The following is an 18,115-nucleotide window of genomic DNA, read 5'->3' on the forward strand; positions in this document are numbered from 1 at the left end:
AAACTCAACTTCATCCAGCAGCTCTTGCTAATTTTCACCGCTCTCATTTCTGCATGGTTGTCACAGCAGTACCACTGAAGACCTCAGATGCCGACCATACAGATCGCTGACGATGTTCGGGTTGAAGGCGAGCCAGGGACAACATTTCGAACACCACGTGCTGCTACAACCCAAAGTGCATACACCGCGCGACGTCGCGGCACAAATTCGTCAATAGGCGAAGGCGAGGATGGAATATACAACATTCGGTCGCGATCGTCAACGCACCAACTCAGCCGACAGTTCAGCCGGCAAGGCACAACCCAGGACGATGACCCAGGCCTTCGGAGGGAATCAGACTACGTTCACGCGAAGGTACGGTCTCGGACGAATACGCGCCATGGTACTGACCGGAGCAGGTGTACAGCGGCAAAGTCCTCGCGCTACTCGCATACCAGTCGATCGGCGTGATATATGGCGATATTGGCAGTGAGTTATTTCCCAGACTCGGGACGGGAGCGGAGTGGAAACTGGAGGTCTCGGAGACATTTCTGATGCCTTTGTCTCCTACTCCCATCTCGTGTTCGCCTCTAAATCAATCATTGACTCCTCACTCACGTCCCGATTCAAACTAACGAAGAACATAGCCAGTCCTCTCTATGTCTTCTCATCCACCTTCTCCGCGCCTCCAAGCAGGGAGGACGTTATTGGCGCCCTGTCGCTGATCATCTGGTCGCTCATAATGATGGTCACCCTCAAATATGTGATCATCATCCTACGCGCCGACAACAACGGCGAAGGCGGCACCTTCAGCACGTACTCTCTGCTGAGCCGATATGTAAGTTTTGCCCGTCCAGCGCGGACGCATCTGACGGCCACAGCTCAACATCACGAATCGTGATCCTCGAGAAGCATCACTCATCGAAATGAAGCGATATATGTCCGGAGATCTTGAAACCGCGGGACGACAAATCCGTCACGGGCTCGAATCAAGCAAATTTGCCCGAATTATCCTCCAAGTCATCGGCGTGCTAGCCGTGACGATGGTCATGTCCGACGGGCTTCTCACACCGGCTCAGTCTGTCCTCGGCGCCGTGCAAGGCATCGAAGTGGTAGCCCCCAATATCTCGAAAGGAACTATCATCGGAGTGACAGACGCCATACTGGTCGTACTTTTCGCTATCCAGCCATTTGGAATCAGCAAAATCAGCCTCGTGTTTTCCCCGATCATTATCATATGGCTCGCTTTCAACGCGGTCTTCGGCGCATACAATCTTGCTAAGTATGACGCAGGAGTGTTCAAGGCTTTCAATCCTGGTGAGGCTTTCCTGTTCCTTATTCATCACAAGGAGGAAGGCTGGCGGCAGCTCGGAGGCATCCTACTCTGCTTCACCGGCCTCGAAGCGTTGTTTGCCGATCTAGGCGCTTTCAGCCGACGTGCTATTCAGCTAAGCTGGCTTCTGTACACTTTTCCATGCATCTTACTTGCATATATCGGCCAAGCGGCATATATTGCTGTTAATCCCGAGGCATACAGCAATCCTTTCTTTAATGCAGCGCCGCCAGGGACTGTCTATCCTTCGTTGGTGATTGCCATCCTTGCTGCGATTGTTGCTTCCCAGGCTATCATTACTGCAACGTTCCAGGTAAGTTCCCTGTCGGCGAGCATCCGCAAGTCTAATAAGCACAGCTTGTCGCCCAAATCATGAAGCTTTCCTTCTTCCCACAGATCCGCGTCGTACACACTTCGAAGACCTTCCACGGCCAACTCTATGTCCCAATCGTTAACATCGTCATGTGCATCGGCACTGTGTTGGTCGCCTCGATATACAACAACACTACTTCGCTCGGAAACGCGTACGGCACGTGCGTCATGTTCGTCACCTTCTTCGACACCTGCATGGTTTCCCTTGTCGCAATGTTCGTCTGGCGAATCAGCCCTACATTGTCGTGTTCCCTTTCTTGGTATTCGCTTTGATGGACGGCGCGTTCCTGTCGTCAGCCCTCACAAAGGTTCCCGAAGGCGCATGGTTCACCATTACCCTATCGGCCGTATTGGCAAGCTTTCTGCTGCTGTGGCGTTTCGGCAAAGAGCAACAGTGGTTCGCAGAGGCGGAGGATCGATTTCCAACGTCGCATTTCGTCAAGCAGAACAAGGATGGAACGATGTCGCTATCGGACCGATACAGCGGCACAACAGTCAGCTCGTTCCAAGGTCTTGGTATCTTCTTTGACAAAGCAGGAGAAACGACGCCAATGGTGTTCAGTCAATTCGTCTTGAAGCTTACCGCGATACCAGAAGTCTCGATCTTCTTCCACCTCCGGCCACTCGAGACGCCATCAATCTCACCAGACGATAGATTCACTGTGTCGCGGCTCGCGATCCCGAATTGCTACCGAGTAGTTGTCCGTTACGGTTACAACGACATTATCGTCACGCCTGACCTCGCAGCCGTCATCTATAACCAAGTCAGGCAGTTTTTGTTATCGGAAGCAGATCTGAAGAAGGTGTCGTCTCCAGAACAAGTCATTACAGCTCAGAATCCTGACGCCGCCGACAAGGATCAAGTCATCGAGGTGACGGCTCCAAACAGGGTCATCGACAGCACTGATCCGAAAGATGCGTCGCTACCGGCTCATGCTCCCAGCGAGGCAGACGCCAGCGATCATGCGATCATTGACCACGATCCGGTTTCTGTGGAGACGTTGGACCGGGCGTACGAGCACAAGGTCTTGTACATCATCGGCAAAGAGCAAATGAAGATCACAAAGGGCACTCGGTTGGTCCGCGGGTTCCTGCTGTCGATATTCTTGTGGGTGCGGGACAACACGCGTGGCAAGATGGCAAATCTCAAAGTCCCGGCAGACAAGCTTGTCGAAGTCGGCTTTCTGAAGGAGATATGAGTTTCGCAACGAGATACGAGACCTTCGGGTAGCAAGAAAAACGTCCGGCTTTGGCCTTATGATAGAATGGAATCCTTCTAATCGCATTTCCGAATCCTTCCCAGCAGACTCTGGTTCTAGTACAGCCCCGAACACACTGACTAGCGGCTAACTGGGAAACTAGCAAAAGGCTTTGCATATCCATGAACCTCATAACATCGTGATGGAGGGCCTGGGGCATGGGACGGAAGTGTCAATGAGGAAACTGGGTGATTTGACAGACGCGACGCGCGAATCGTGCTCATTCCCTGTCAACTATGTGCGGTGCGGCGAGTCGTGAAGAGACAGCAGGCGCCGGCCTAGTATTGTGCAACGCTGGACCTTCGATCCTTCTTCTTGAGGCCAATCCCCACCAGTTGCAGCATCTCGCGCCAGAACCCCATTGGCGGAGTCAGGAACGAGTCCTCGTAGGCATCCACGATTGGTGCCTCCCATGTGAGATCCGCTTCGGTTGACTTGACGATCTTCGTCCTCTTAATCAACTTCCATCCAGTGAACGTGATTGGCGCCAGGATCAGCATCGTGTAGTAAGAGAAGAATGATCCAACGTCAAATGGCGACAAGCTAGAATAGCCGTACGTGAAGACGATGATTACCATCCATGCGGTGCCCAAATAGCCAGACCATGGCTGGAAGTAGCCGTAGTACGGGAAGAGGCGGCGATCGATGCCTTGCGCCTTGCAGGCCTTGTAGAAGAAGATGTATGTGGTTCCCATGACGATATAGTCAATGACACCTCCGGCGGTGACGAGATTGATGAGCCAGCCCAGCACGACTGACGAGCCGTTGCCAACTTGAAGGAAAGACAGTAGAGGGAAGAGTAAGGTGACAGCGAAGCAGTAGATGGGTACACCCTTCCTGGTACACTTGCGGAGGAATCGTGGAGCCCGCCCTTCCAGTGCCATTGCGTACAGGGTCCGTGACGCACAGTAAGTGTATGTGTTGCCAGCCGAGAAGATGCTGGTGCACAACAAGGCGTTGACGATGTGAGGCAAGACGCTGATGCCCATGTTGGACATGGCGATGACATACGGAGAGGCCGATGCTGTGCCGCCGCCGCTAGATTCGCCAGACAGAATGGCCACGAGTTTCGGGTCGTTGTAGGGGATGACGATGCCGATGCAGAGGGCGCTGCCGATGAAGAAGATAGCGAAACGCCAGTATACTGTCTTGAAGGCGTTTTTGATGTAGATCCGAGGTCTCTTGGCTTCAGCAGCAACCATGGAGATGTACTCCGGTCCAACGACGGTGAAGGAAGCGCTCCAAAGACACGCAAGGAAACCCTCCCACCTGCGTAGTGCCAGTAGATCTGTACTCGGCGAAGGCGCCGGGATTGTTCCAGTATCGGAAGCCGTAGGCGTCGTGCTGAGGGTTGCCTCCAACCATGGTGACGAATGTGAAGCTGTTTCCTGTCAGAAAAAGCCATGCGACGAACAAACGGGACTTACAAGAAGACCAAGAAAATTAAGATGACCTTGCCGCCAGACAGCCAGAACTCGGCCTCGCCATAGGCACGCACAGCAAGAACATTGATGAGGCCATACAGAACGGTACAAGCTGCGCAGATAGCGGCGACCGGTATGTTGTCGGACCAGAATGACAGTACCAGATTCAGAGCCGTGATCTCAAAGGGAATGATGAGGCCTTCGTACAAGTAGAAATTCCAGCCAGCCATGAATCCGAACGCATCGTCGACCCAGTGGCCTGCCATACGGATGAAGCCGCCTGAAACAGGATGCATGACAGTCATTTCGGCCATGCAGTTGTTGATAAGACCTAGGAAGCAAGAGTAGATGGCGTACGCCAGGAGAAGAGATCCTGGCCCTCCCCTCGCAAGCCCAGAATTAATGGAGACAAAGACAGCTGTGCCGATACTGCCACCTATGGCAATGAGCTGGATTTGGCGATTACCGAGGCGGCGCTGGAGGTGATCAGCATTGTCCGCTGGTAGCTCGTCGCTGATGCCGCCCTGGTTGACATCGACTGGTGCCGAGAGGTCGGTGTGCTTTTCGTCCTTGAGGTCGGCCATGGTAATGCTGCAGGTCGAATTGTGGTGGAGAAAGGATTCGCATGTTGGGCACGCGATCTTTATGTGCTGGTGGCGCTGATAGGACTCGGTTCGATAACCCCAGGCGTACTTGCCAAGGACCTCGACCTCTGAAGCCGGAAAGCTTCCCGTGCCTTAGTACGAGAGCTTATCATTGAACACACGCCAGAGTCGAAACGAGGTCTTTCTGCCGAGCACAGAATCAATGCAAGACTAGCTGCGACTTAACGAGCTGAATCTGAACGACAGCACTGGACGAGCGGGCTTGCTGCAGGTGCTGGCTCAAGCACATCCTGAAGTGATGAACTTAATCCCCGTAGTTGGTCCTTCTAGAACGTTGCGCTTTGGCGGTCTTATCTTGATAGTGGTCTGGAAGCTGCAGGCGATTGCGGGAGGGCAGCGGATTGGCGGAGCGGGGATCTCGACCCAAATCTAGATAGCCGAATCCAGAGCTGTGTTCCTGCAGAAAGAATACAAGTAAATCGTGCCTCAGAAATCGAGTCAGGCAACGGAAATGCGCTTGCGCGGTCTCCGACTTGTTGAGTTGATGAGATGATCACAGTCACGATTCCCGCTGTCGACATCGCAAGTCTGGCCTAGGCGCGACCTCGTCGTCGCCAAATCCGAGCCGCGCTGTTTCTCCGAGCTATGGGTTCGGCGCATCGGAATCTCTTCCGCGACACATCGGATGCGAAGCCGTGGCTCAGGTATATCCTTATTGCTTGTGAAAATTCGTGGCAGACCAAGATGCTCGTCGGTTTGCGACGGTCCCTATGTCAAGCCTCGCAGCATGTACGCATCCGCGGTCGTTCAGTGAGACCAGGCTCTATTCGCTGTCAGAGTCCCCGGCAATATCTGTGAAACGTCTCTGGCCTCCTGGTGCGCTCTTTGTTAGCGAGTGCGGCTAGTCACGGTGTTTGATAGAGCTCGGAATGTATAAGACTATGTTCTTGATTTGTCGTGAAGTGTCCGTGGATCTCAGATGTGCAGCACGTCCGGATTGTCGCAGTTTCGATCAAGACGTGGGTGCGCAGCGACGGCGTGCGGTCTCGTGTCGAAGCTCACTCCGGTCGCCGGAAAATTTGTTACACAGGAATCGAATGAGGCTTCGTGATGGTACCGTTTGATGTTTCTAGGCTGCGCGATTCTCGCATGGATCGGTTCTGCAGCTGCGCCGTCAATCCAGTAAGTCATTCATGCAAGATGGGCCTCATTTGACACAAACTGGAGGCCTTGGGCAGATGCGTTGCCAGTCCCGCCACGCCGAGCTTGTGCTTCGCAATCGAGCGAAGGTGGACTGGCATGAGCGCTCCGGATACTCTGGGCAGCATGAACGTCGTGGAACGAGCACCGACGGCGTGCAACTCGATCTCCCACGAGCCGGCAATGTCTCAGCCTACCTGACGGTGCTCACCGCTCGCTGTCCACGGAAGCCGCGTCTGATGACAGGCATATCATCCGCCTAATTCGTTGTGTGCTCACCTGTCGGCGTGCATCGCTTCGTCGCCCATTGTGTCTCTTCATGGTGAAGCAGCACGCCATGCGGATTATCAACGGCTATTTGCACACTGAAACAGCGACAGTCGTCAAACCTTTAGCCATCCTCTTGCTCGCGCTGTGTGGAATCAGACAGCGCTTCTTTGTTGGGGGCAACGTGGTTGACCGAGCCTGAGTGAGGCATCGTCTGGAAGTCGGAGGGCAGGCGAATTGACGACTAAGCAAGCATGACTCCTTGCCATTGTCGCTGGATTATTGTTTGTGCGCTCCAGGCGTCCTCAACGAGGTGTGCCGAAGAAGGTGAGACCAACGGGGACTGCGGACACGCATTGCAGTTTCAAAGAAAGCCAAGCAACGCGTATATGCACGGCACGGAATATCGAATGGCCGCTGAGAGTCTACCTAGGTAGTCAACCGGTCGAACCGAAAGTCCTTGCATCATGGGGTAACCTCCATACCTTGAAAATTCCACGGCGCTGTCCACTGCTAAGGACAGCAGACGGACATACAGGCCTGTGTGCTCAATGGTCCTAAACTTGCTTCCGTGCCAGCGAACGGTACTATTACAGAGCCTGCTTGCACTATCGACACCGATGTTGACGACATGCAATATATTTATGTATTTAGGAACGTTGACAACGAGGTAGTTGAGACTGCTCGACCAAGGCTTTGGGTCGTTTACACACTATGAAATTGCCGGGACTCCGTGCACCCGACGCTTCCTACAGCTGCTCTTCATCGGCCGGGGCGCCCATTGCACTCACAACCACCGCTGGTGGCGGCCCAAATGACTGTAAAACTGACCGCCATCGCCCTCAGCCCTGGACTCATCCACAACCTTGAGCATTGCTTCGACGCTCTCTTCTGGCTTGAGCACCTTCAGCCCTTTCGAATACTTGTAGAACTTAGCACCCAAGTTCTGGCCTGTCTCGCTCGAAGGCTTGCCGACGTCAACCACTCCGGGCGAGATTCCCAGGAAAAGAATGCCTTCGCTACGAAACTTGGCATCATACTTCGCGATGACCGTGTTCGTTGCGGCCTTTCCAACACTATACGCTGCGGTCTCCCAGATACCATAGTCGCGAGTCAGGTTGTCGTCCGCCAGTCCAGTGGTAAGAGTGATGACCTTCTTGATTTCTGACTTCTGCACAAGTGGTAGGAAAGCATTGATGGTGTTGATGACGCCCAAGACGTTTGTCTCGAAGCCTTTGCGGAGGTCGTCGGTCATCTTGTCGTAGTTGTCGACGGTGTAGTCGGTGAAGAACTTCCCAGCGGTGTCATCGTGAAGATGTCCGCCATTGACCCAGAGGTAGTCGACGGGTTTGTGGACCTTCTCGGCGGCAGACAAGAGGGACCTGTAGTTGGTCATATCACCTTGGACGATGGTCGCATTCAGGCCATCTTTGCGGACTTGCTCTTCAGTGGGAGCAGGTGTGCGGACGATGCCAACGACGGTGTTGGCCGGGTCTGAGGAGAACTTTTTCAAAAGAGCATAGCCGATACCACGAGAGGCGCCGACGACGACGTACGTGGACATTGTGTCTTCTTTGAATACCTGGGTCGAATGCTGTTGATGGACGAAGTTGAGGGTGGTGTGATCTAAGTACAGAGAGCAGACTCAGTGCGAACCGCCTCTTTATATGCTGCAACTCTCAGCCCGGTGCATGCCTTTCCTTCCCACCTGGTGCGACGCAGTCGTCCATGCTTTGATAATGCAGCATTTGTCACGCATGTGGCCTGCGCGAACTATCTCCTTGCAGACAATGCGATGAATCAAGAATCGCAAGCTCATGAAGCAAGCATTTCCCAACTCGCTTCAATATCTGATTTGCCCAAGCTCGCCTGCGGAGTCAGGCTTTACCTTCACCGCACCCCAACTTGGCATAAATCGCTGCCAATTCGGGACACGTTCACGCCAGTTGTGACAGGTTACTGCACCTTACCAATCTTTGCAGGTGTCATCCAATCATGCTCATGTGAAAAGCTGCACATGGAAATCGCGCTTCGAAAGATTCCATAATGGCAAGAGAAAGATTTTACTGGATCATAATCCAGTTGCCTTACCGGACCATTTGTGATTGGCCTGCATCCGGGTTGAGGAGACGGCCGATCAATATTGTGCCGAATCGTGGAGATTCGGGCAAACTTAAGCTATGTCAAGGACGCCAGCTGGTCGGTATCGTATTGCCATCCGCAGGTCTTCGGACTTGCGTCTGGAAGCCAACGTCGTCGCTGGGCCGTAGAAGTGACCCTTCAGACAGAGACCCGTGGTGGATCAAACATCTGGCCGAGTCTGCCTCAACGCAAATGGGACCGGCGTGCTTCGAGGTGCAGCACGTGTGGTGCTCGTGGTGCGATTGCTTGATATCTGCAATGTTCGTGAGACTCACTCATGGAATGAAGCCATATTCACGAGTGCGATCTCGCACATGGCGATCCGCACTAGATCGCAATCAGTCAACAAATCGACCTGTCTCTCATCTTACCACACATCAGGCTGGCAAGGCTGCGGCGAGACTGGCATCGAACAGCGCACGAAGCGGTCTGCACCCACAGTCCAAGGACTGGACGATATCACAGAGCGTGCGTTCTATTCTTAGCCTGTATGTTGCGCGCGCATGGCTTCTCGTGTTAGCATGAAGCACCGCAGCTGAGCCACCACAAGGTGAACGCTTTGCAGCATCGCGACGCTCCCACGTGACAATGCCGCTTCTCAGCATCTGACAGACAGCCGGCGCACCTGAGCGATGCTGTAGCTTCCTCAGCACGTCAGGCGGCAACGCGCCCAGGTAAATGGGTGCATCCCACCAACCTTGCCGCGTAGAATCAGAAGAACCGAGGATTCGGATATCCTTTGTTTTGCTGGTCGTGGGGTCCCGAAATATCCCGTTCCCCACTCAGAACTTCAACCGACCTCAACGGCAAGAAACCAACACCGCCCCCACGACAACCGTGGACTGCCCTGTGACTTGTTCAACACGAGCAGACAAGAATTCCGCAGCAAGCCTCACGCCTGTTGACCGATGCCTTATTGGCGGCAGATACACCATGCAGCGGACGCGAGTGAGATCTGAACTCTATTTTGTAAGCAATGCGGCAGCGCGTGAGATGCTAACAAAAAGCTGAAAAGGCGGCTCACCGCTGGCCTTACTGCGATGTCTTCTGGCAATTTTGTAGCACTGTGTGGGCGACAATGTTCAAGACGCAGACGAGGAGTTGGCTGAAGCCATCCGTCAAGGAAGTGCCCGCACAGCGATGTCGATGTCCGAAAATATCGAAAGAAAGCCCGATCCGATGCTGGTGCGATGAATACGAGCGAATGGCAGGCGCAGTGGGAGACGGCAAGACATCCACAGTAGGTCTACTTCGACGACGCAAGACCGGTGTTGTATATGCGGCAAAGCAGTTCAAGAACTTCTCCGGCAAGAAAGAGAAGACATACGCGACCAACGTCCTTGCCGAGTTCTACATCGCGGACGGCCTTAGGCACCCTAATATCATCCAAACGTACAATCTGTGCACGATCGATGGCGCTCTGAGTATGGTGATGGAATATGCACCGCAGAACTTGCTCGATTTGTCGGCGAGTGGCATTTTGACCGATGACGCGGAGAACTACTTCCAGCAACTCGTCGCCGGCGTCGCATACATCCACAGCACTGGCTTCGCGCATCGGGACATCAAGCTCGAGAACGTGTTGGTCAAGGATGGCCAGATCAAGATCATCGACTTCGGCACCATCAGCACAGGGAAGTGGATGCCTACCGCCGACGTCGGCTCGTTGCCTTACATGGCGCCAGAGCTGTTTTCAGCGTCGCACTATTCCCCACAAGCTGCTGATGTCTGGTCGCTCGCCATTCTATACGTCTGCATGATCTTGCAAAGGTTTCCTTGGTCCGCTGCGAAGGAGGACCGTCCAGCATTCAACGTATATGCCTGTGCATCGAAAAGCAGTGATGCGGCTTGGCCTATCACCGAGTGTCCAGCGCATATGCGGAAGGTGCTGAGCCTTATGTTGCAGATCGGCCCTAAACAAAGGCCGATGTTGGAAGGAGTGCCAGTGCTTCTGCGGGAGTCCGCGAAGCAGGAATGAGATGTACAAGTTGCGGGAATGATGATCGGACACGGTTTTCTGACGAGATGTGCTATTTGGGTAAGCGCGGAGTCCGGAGCAATAGTATATGGTGTCTTAGATGGCTTTGATCTTATCAGTGATCGTATATAGTGCGTAAATGATTGAATGTTATCTGTCTGAGATACTTCAGATAATTGCCAGTACTTTGTATAGCATCCGACATTGATCTGACGAAAATGACTCCCGATTTCCCCGCATGAACTCCACGTTCACATTGCTTGCCGTTGGACTCCCCAGATTCATGTCCTTGTCGTAGGAAGCATCAAGTAGACCGCTGAGGGCTTCTGCATTAACCGTCAAACATGGAGGACTCGAATGCTGAGACAACGCCAGCCTTCAGTTGCCTGTACTTCGGCTATGCTTCAAACCTATCCCCACGAACTCTGCAACAGCGATGTCCGGGATCCATGTACGTCGGCCTTGCCGTCCTCCCCGGCTGGAAGTTCATAATCAGCTCGGTAGGCTTCGGCAACATCATTCGAGCCAGTGACGACGACATTGTCTACGGCAACCTATACTTCCTGACCCAGCAGCACGAAGACGCCCTCGACAAGTCCGAAGAAGTGCCGCACTGGCACCAGAAGCTAACTCTAGATGTTCGAATGGTAAGCAAAGACGGCAGTGGCTGGCAGAGTGGCCAGGAAGCACCAGCGACTTGCTACACAGATACAAAGCGAACGACCGAGGGCGTTATTTCGAAGGAGTATATCATATGGATGCGGAAGGCGATTGCCGACGGCGTCGAAAGCGGAGTGCCGGCGGACTACTTCAGGAAGTATGTGGACAAATTTTTGCCAGAGGATGGACTCGTCGGCAAGGAAGAAGACATCATCATGGTCAGAACGATTGAGCATAACAAGGAGGATCTGCAATTTGTTCCGAGAGAGATGCTGAAGCGAGAGAGCTAAGATTCTGCCATCAGCAAGCAATAAGTCCCAGGACTACTTGCTCTGATTCAGCTGCCATGGGCAATCGTGCAGGCCCGGGGCAGGGCTATGCCATGGGAGGTACTCGGGTCTTCTGCAGTACTTCGATCTGCTGCAGCCCGGCGACTTCCGCAAAAGCATCATACGACGTGATCCATCCCATCTGCCGCTCAGTCGTCCAGGGGGTTGAATCGTCACCACCAACGGTGGGTTGGGCATGTCTGCCGAAGAAGACGCTACCATCGACGTTCAACGCCGAATATGCCTGGGTGTTAGCGTGAACGATCCGCCGCATGGTGTCAATCCTCGGTCGACGAAGTGTTTCGTATGTCCGCACCGTCTGGACAACATCTCCCTTCGATACATTCCTTGCCAGTAGGAGTCCGAGCACAGTCGCATCTTCCAGAGCCATGCAGGCCCCTTGGCCGGCAAACGGAGCGATGGCATGGGCGGCGTCGCCAATGAGCACAATGCGGCCGCCGGGAGTGCTCCACGTCGGAAGTTCTGGCACTTCCGCAATCCTCCATTCGACGCAATCAAAGGCCAGGTCCAGGATCCGACGAATCCCCTCTGCAAAGTCCTGCCACCGCTCACGCAGCGCCGTCATATCGTCGACGCGGCGAGACCATCGCTTGTCGTGCCCAATCTCACCAACCGCCCAGTCCGCATTGAAGTCGCAGAATTGGAGGTGATGCACCCGTCTCCGAGTCATAGTCCACGCGATTATGACTCGCTCCGGACCTAGCCAGTGTTCAAAGGGACGCTTTCCGTGTTCATACAGCTCTGCTGTGCTTTCGTGCGCCAGCATAGCTTGCTCGGGGACCGTGACAAGAAATGTTCGGGCGCCCGTCGGAGCAGCTTCAAGTGATCTTGGAGAGAACATTACCGTGCGGACACGCGAGTTGATCCCATCTCCGCCAATGAGCAGATCAAAGGCTCGTGTACAGCTGCCTGCTAGCTGAACCGAGTCTGAGTCTTCGTAGAATCCTTCGACGGTGACACCGTACAAGATCTTCACACCACATGCCTTGGCGGCCTCCAGAAGGGCAAGCAGAATGTCCTGGCGGTGGGCCATTCCACGCGGTGTCGAAGCCACGGTGTTGACGACTGCACCATCGCTATGACGTCTTACATAGCCTGTATCCGATTCGTCGACGATAGAGCGTAGTGTATCTTCTCCGAGGAGAACGCTCAGGCAACGAAGAGCGTTGGGAGTCAAGTTAATGCCTCCTCCGGAATTGGCCTCTGTGTAAGATGACTTTTGCTCCAGAATTGTAACATCATGCGCCGCTCGTGCAAGATGAATAGCACAGGACAGCCCGCCGATGCCACCTCCTGCGACCCCGACGCTCAACATCTTGCGTGGAGCCGACAAGTCTGAATGTGCCTCTCAAGAGTGGTGCTCGAACGATATGCAACAGTGACAGCACCACCGTCGCTCTTTCAATGCTTAACAGGAGGATCCACTCTTTGTACTCAGGCGCACTTCGCAAACGACGCAAGAAGCACCGATGTAATCGCGTAGAGTGTGTGCACCCGGTGCCTGATTCGGTGGTATGTGCCGACATATTTCTGCAGAAGCCACTCGCGTCAGCTGGAACGAGCGTGCCGAACTGGCGACCGGATCAATTGAGGCCCAGCACCTCTCCTTTCGCGTCTGTAAACCGGAGCGATATCGCGCTCGTAGTTTGTCGTATGACCCGAAGCTACGCAGCGACGACCGAGCAGATCATTGTCGATGCGTACTTGCGGCCCTGGAGGAAAACCTGCACTGCTGGAGAAACCATTGGTGAGCTGGCGCGATCAAGACAGCATGCCAGGACTTCGGTAGAGATAGATTTATCGAGCGAGCAACACGCATGCCTCAAGAGGCCTCGCTCCGCAGGCGTTTCCTTGAAGGCGAGGAAGGATCGGCCGGTGGCCAGATACTCGACCGGACCACATCGACCATGGCCAATCTCCTCCGCGGTTCCCATGCCAGCAAAGTAGTCATCAGTTTACTCACGTCTGTCTTCATTTTGGCCAAGTTCCGCAGGAGGTCCATCTGAACCGGTCGACTGATCATTTTCTCTTCATTACGCCTGAAGCTGCCGTACAGTAGCTCGACTGCGACGACGGCGAAGGTGAAGACATCTGATCTGTCAGACCACAGGCCGCGATTTGATATGCCTCTCTTCAGCTCGTAGATCTCTGGTGGGAGATAGTGTAGTGTGCCCTTGAAGTGGTCTTTTGAATTTGTTTCGATGGTAGAGTGACCGAAGTCGGTAACGACGACACGAGAGTCGGCGATGAGGATGTTGTCAGGCTTGACATCACGATGTATGATGCCACAGTTGTGTATATGTAGCAAGCCTTGAGCAACCTGAGCGAGAACATGCAATCCAGTCGCAAAGTCGGGTCGGCGACGCATGAGCGCCAGCAAGGTCTGAGGCGCGTAGGGCGTGAGGATCATATATACTTCCTGCACCCGTGAGGCGCCGAGGGTAAAGGACTCAACTAGTGAGCAAATATGTGGCTCGCAGGACTCAGTCATCGACATCACAGGGCAGGGCGAGACTTACATGTGACTTGAGGAGACCAAGTATATTCAATTCACGGTCGTCTTTCGCCTTCTTCACTCTCTTCACTGCATATACGTCACCTGTGTTGATCTTGATACACGCAGACACAACACCATAGGCGCCGGCGGCTTGGGGAGTCTGTAGTTCGTAACCTCGAAGGACGAAGTATTGGTCAGAAGGCGTCGGGTCAACAGTCTCGATACGATCGCCGTCGAAGAGGTTAGTGAGCTCAGCCAGTCGGTCAAGACCTCGCAGGAAATCGTCTTTGCGATCTTGGTGGAAGCGGAGCTGGAAGCGAGATTGCCAATAAGTATTGTCGACGTTGTCTTGGTGACTTTGGCAACACCGTCAGCGACGAGGACACCGTCGAGAAAAGCGCGCTTCGAGGGCGGCACCTTGAGCATCAGCACACGCGTTTCTCGGTGGAACACGATCTGAGCATGCTGCGACGCGACGCGATCCCTTTTTCGATCGACAGTGACGAGGAAGTCGACATCAGGATCTGACAGCGCCTGTTTACCGCAGCCGATGACCCATCCGCGAGGAGGACGAGCAGGAGGCAGACTCAAGCTCATGCGGAAGTGGCCAGTGTAGATAGTCTTGTTGACTGCGCCAACTTCAACGTCCGAGTCGTCACCATCGAGTGTTTCTAGCTCTTGATTCACATGGATAAATTCACGGGCGTGTGAGTTCCAACCGGCATCAGCAAGCTTGAGACGGACAACTTGATCGAAAGCGAACCTCGCAGAGTCGTTGATGGGCACGAGGGCAGCGAAGTCGAAACCAGCAGTGTGGGATTCATCGAAAGATGCAGCTTCTGCAGCCCGCTGCTCGGCTTCGAACTCGGACAGCGTCTGCGTGTCGCCAGCAAGGGACTGCGACATGCTCGCAACTGGAGCGCGAAACCGAGAAGAGGAAATGGAGAGGGAGAGAAAGCCTCAACCTACGAGGGCGCAGGTGATCCTTTTATACCACCCTCCATCATGCGCAGCCAGGAGCCACGAAGGACTGCGGACTGCAGGCTCTGCGCAAGTGAGTGAAAGGGAGCAGAGCAGGAGATCATGCGCATGCCAAAGTTCGAGGGGGAGGGAGGGGAAATCGAAGTACCAGAAATCAGGCAGCGATCGGGGCGGAGCGGGTGTTCTATTTCTCCGAAGGGCTAGTAATCTCACGTGACTTGCTGCGCACGGACCCCTCTTGCCACTCTCATCTGCAAGCACGACTTCAACATCATCTCAGCAACAACATCCGCAGTTCCTCCCTCCAGAATGCACCGTTCGTGATCTCAAGTGATTCAATCACTCCTCATTCCACCCTCGACCTCAACATCTTACAAAGATGGAAGTCTTCCACGACGTCGACGCCGCCCGAGGCACTCAAATCAACAACGCCATCATCAAGCTAGATGGCATCCGAGCACAACAGACAGTCGATGGTGCCCTTCAGAAGCTGTGGGATAATCCTCGACGCCACCGACGAACGTCTGCGACGTCTATGGCGAGGAGGCTTGACCAACTAGAAGCCATCTGGCGAGCACACATTGACAAGCACCCCGGCTGCATGAACGGACCTGCCTCTTTATCTCCCTCACCCACACCGACTTGGCGAGTGAAGGTACCCGCATCCTCAGCATATCGATCAGATCACACATCACACAATCGGAGAAGACCACGAAGGCAAGATCGACGAGTCTTGAGCTGGGAGCGAGAAGATTCATCCCAGACACGTGAATCAAAACCAAACCGGATACAGAAGTCACGATGGCAACGGCCCATACATGCCGACGAGCATATCCACGAGATGGTAACAAGATCACGGACGAGCAGGAGAACTCGCTTCTATAAACTACGCGTCCCGCCCTAGCGACTCGCGTATGCCTCGGCTACGAGGCTCTTTCAATGATACCACATTCACGTTCACTTCGATTCAATGCTACTTCCCTGTTGTGATCAACGCTTCTCAATCATGGCAGTCGTGCTCATGAGGGATGCTGCAGGCGTGTCCTCATCGCTTACGCCCAAAACGCCGCTGTCGTCCAGGCCCGCTCCCATGCCTCTGAAACTGTCATGCTTGAGAACGACCCTTTGCGGTGAAATGGAGTTTCTTTCTGCTTTTCAGCAGATCATACATGGTCTAGGACTTCCCCGGGCTTTTCATCAACGCCGCTCAAAGCGGTTGCACCGACCAATGCTCGCCGGTACGACCGCAAAGCCCTGTCGCCAAGCCATCTGCACCAAATGCGGAATGCCGGGGATCGTCACTAAATCTCCGGAATCCTGCAGCCTGTGCATTCTGACAGTGCAAACCGATCCACACTTTCTCTTGTCCTTGCTACATGCATGAGACACCGCAGTATGAGCCTGTCACCGCCATGCCTATGCTGTCTTCATGGCTGTTACCGAAGCGGACCAGGCGCAATGTCATCCAACCAAAGAACGGCTGTCTCAATTGCAAGTCAGTATAGCCAACACATTGTCCCTTGCACTGGCTGACTACTAAAGGGCGTGCAAGAAGAAATGCGACGAAACGCGGCCGACTTGCCTGAGGTGTCATGCTGCAGGGAAGCGATGCCACGGCTACGCCTCAGAAGCCTTACATCGACTCATAGGGCCCGGAAGAACTGATGACCACGAGGCCGCAAATCTCTCAAGTCTTTGTTTCGAGACTCTCCGACATGGCTTCTGCAGTATGAAAGACGACGGTGCCACCTGGCTTCGATTAATTGTCCAGCTCTCGGTCACCAATGCAGCCGTGCGCGCTGGTATGGTCTTGTTTGGTGCCGTCGTTCAGTCGGCCTCGGCGTCATTCTCGTGCAACTCCGCGCACAGCATTCTCCGCCGACGACATGCGGCATTGCTTGCATTGCAGAAAGAGCTACGTACGACAAAAACGACCAGTGCTGCTCAGGTTTTCATCGCCAGCGTCCTCCTGGCGGCAAGCGAGGCGTTGTGTGGCGACTTGGCTGGCGGCGCCCTCCACCTGCGTGGTGCTTTTTTAGCCATCGGTCGCATCCGTGCTGCCCCCGCAACGAGCTCTCACCAGTCCAGTCCGGCGCCAGTGTCAAGCACAATGTCCAGCTTCAGCCCCGCTTCAGAATGCGAGAATCTACACGCACTTGCATTGAGTATGGACATACATACAGCCTGGTTTAGATTGTCTCAGCCACCAGATCTCGATCCTACCTTCTGTCCAGGTGCTGTCCAACTCATGGGGACTTGTAAAACTACAGACAAGATGGCTATACTTCAGCTGTTGCACAGCTGCTACCACTTCGCCTACCGTGTATCGCCCTTCAAATACATGAGTGCAGCTTACGCACCGGCGGCCCTTGTCGAAGAGCAATGCCGATACCTAGCGGCTCTCAGATCTGCGCTGGCCTCTTTACGATCCAGTGATCTCATGCACACAAAACGTGCCGGCGATATCCAGAAGAATCTTGTGCTCCGAGCACAGTGTCTCAGCACATTCATCTACCTTTCAACCATCCTTGTTCCGTACGAAGTGGCCTATGATGTTTATAATACCGAATTCGCCGACATAGTCCAGGCATGCGAGCTACTGACCCGACACCCGGTCAATGAAGTGTCCGTCAGACCTGCATTCCAGTACAGCCTAGAGCCGGGCATCTTTCAACCATGCTATCTGACGGCAATGAAGTGTCGCAGCCTACCAATCAGACAGAGGGCCATTACACTTCTCTCACAGCTAGGCTGCGAGGGACCTTGGAAGAGCCCGCAATCGACTGCTGTTGCCCGACGAGCATTGCAGCTAGAGCAGATCGTGGTCGACGGCTTTGTTCCAGAACGGGCCAGAATTCACGGGTGCTCAACGTTTACCTTGCAACTGAGTGACGGGACAGCATCGAGGTCCTTCCGAGCAGAGTTCGCTTTCTGCAATGATGTCGATCGAATGGTAGCGGACGGCGATCCTGACGACCCAAGATATTGGACTATGATCAGCGAGGATTTCGACATCGTACCCTAGGTGATATCGGATCTGGCTCTATCGGCAAAGCGAATGCTGTCCG

The 18,115-nt window shown here is 54.1% G+C and overlaps 8 protein-coding genes across 8 annotated transcripts; 4 read left to right on the top strand and 4 right to left on the bottom strand.

The window, feature by feature from the left end:
* Positions 1-87: 87 nt before the first annotated feature.
* On the top strand, positions 88-2,883 carry AB675_17 (Potassium transporter 5; the record flags this gene model as incomplete). Its single annotated transcript, XM_018141719.1, has 6 exons — positions 88-354; positions 399-468; positions 627-817; positions 861-1,625; positions 1,670-1,882; positions 1,918-2,883. The coding sequence occupies 6 exons, from the start codon at positions 88-90 to the stop codon at positions 2,881-2,883; spliced, it is 2,472 nt and encodes an 823-aa protein (XP_017994699.1).
* A 338-nt stretch (positions 2,884-3,221) lies between these two features.
* Positions 3,222-4,951, bottom strand: AB675_18 (General amino acid permease AGP2; the record flags this gene model as incomplete). Its single annotated transcript, XM_018141826.1, has 3 exons — positions 3,222-4,212; positions 4,238-4,324; positions 4,371-4,951. 3 exons carry the CDS (start codon positions 4,949-4,951, stop codon positions 3,222-3,224), a joined length of 1,659 nt encoding a protein of 552 aa, XP_017994719.1.
* A 2,275-nt stretch (positions 4,952-7,226) lies between these two features.
* AB675_19 (putative oxido) lies at positions 7,227-8,003 on the bottom strand (the record flags this gene model as incomplete). Its single annotated transcript, XM_018141934.1, has 1 exon — positions 7,227-8,003. The coding sequence occupies one exon, from the start codon at positions 8,001-8,003 to the stop codon at positions 7,227-7,229; it is 777 nt and encodes a 258-aa protein (XP_017994698.1).
* Positions 8,004-9,659: 1,656 nt separating this feature from the next.
* Positions 9,660-10,559, top strand: AB675_20 (putative serine/threonine-protein kinase RTK1; the record flags this gene model as incomplete). The annotated part of the gene is made up of 1 exon (XM_018142044.1): positions 9,660-10,559. One exon carries the CDS (start codon positions 9,660-9,662, stop codon positions 10,557-10,559), a length of 900 nt encoding a protein of 299 aa, XP_017994726.1.
* Positions 10,560-10,903: 344 nt separating this feature from the next.
* AB675_21 (uncharacterized protein) lies at positions 10,904-11,509 on the top strand (the record flags this gene model as incomplete). Its single annotated transcript, XM_018142152.1, has 1 exon — positions 10,904-11,509. The coding sequence occupies one exon, from the start codon at positions 10,904-10,906 to the stop codon at positions 11,507-11,509; it is 606 nt and encodes a 201-aa protein (XP_017994701.1).
* Positions 11,510-11,594: 85 nt separating this feature from the next.
* AB675_22 (6-hydroxynicotinate 3-monooxygenase) lies at positions 11,595-12,884 on the bottom strand (the record flags this gene model as incomplete). Its single annotated transcript, XM_018142260.1, has 1 exon — positions 11,595-12,884. The coding sequence occupies one exon, from the start codon at positions 12,882-12,884 to the stop codon at positions 11,595-11,597; it is 1,290 nt and encodes a 429-aa protein (XP_017994716.1).
* A 507-nt stretch (positions 12,885-13,391) lies between these two features.
* AB675_23 (Ribosomal protein S6 kinase alpha-5) lies at positions 13,392-14,972 on the bottom strand (the record flags this gene model as incomplete). Its single annotated transcript, XM_018142370.1, has 3 exons — positions 13,392-14,042; positions 14,089-14,376; positions 14,433-14,972. The coding sequence occupies 3 exons, from the start codon at positions 14,970-14,972 to the stop codon at positions 13,392-13,394; spliced, it is 1,479 nt and encodes a 492-aa protein (XP_017994730.1).
* A 454-nt stretch (positions 14,973-15,426) lies between these two features.
* On the top strand, positions 15,427-18,072 carry AB675_24 (uncharacterized protein; the record flags this gene model as incomplete). Its single annotated transcript, XM_018142475.1, has 2 exons — positions 15,427-15,702; positions 16,723-18,072. The coding sequence occupies 2 exons, from the start codon at positions 15,427-15,429 to the stop codon at positions 18,070-18,072; spliced, it is 1,626 nt and encodes a 541-aa protein (XP_017994706.1).
* Positions 18,073-18,115: the final 43 nt, after the last annotated feature.

Source organism: Cyphellophora attinorum (assembly GCF_001299255.1).
Source record: "Cyphellophora attinorum strain CBS 131958 chromosome Unknown Contig51, whole genome shotgun sequence".
Lineage (NCBI taxonomy): Eukaryota > Fungi > Ascomycota > Eurotiomycetes > Chaetothyriales > Cyphellophoraceae > Cyphellophora > Cyphellophora attinorum.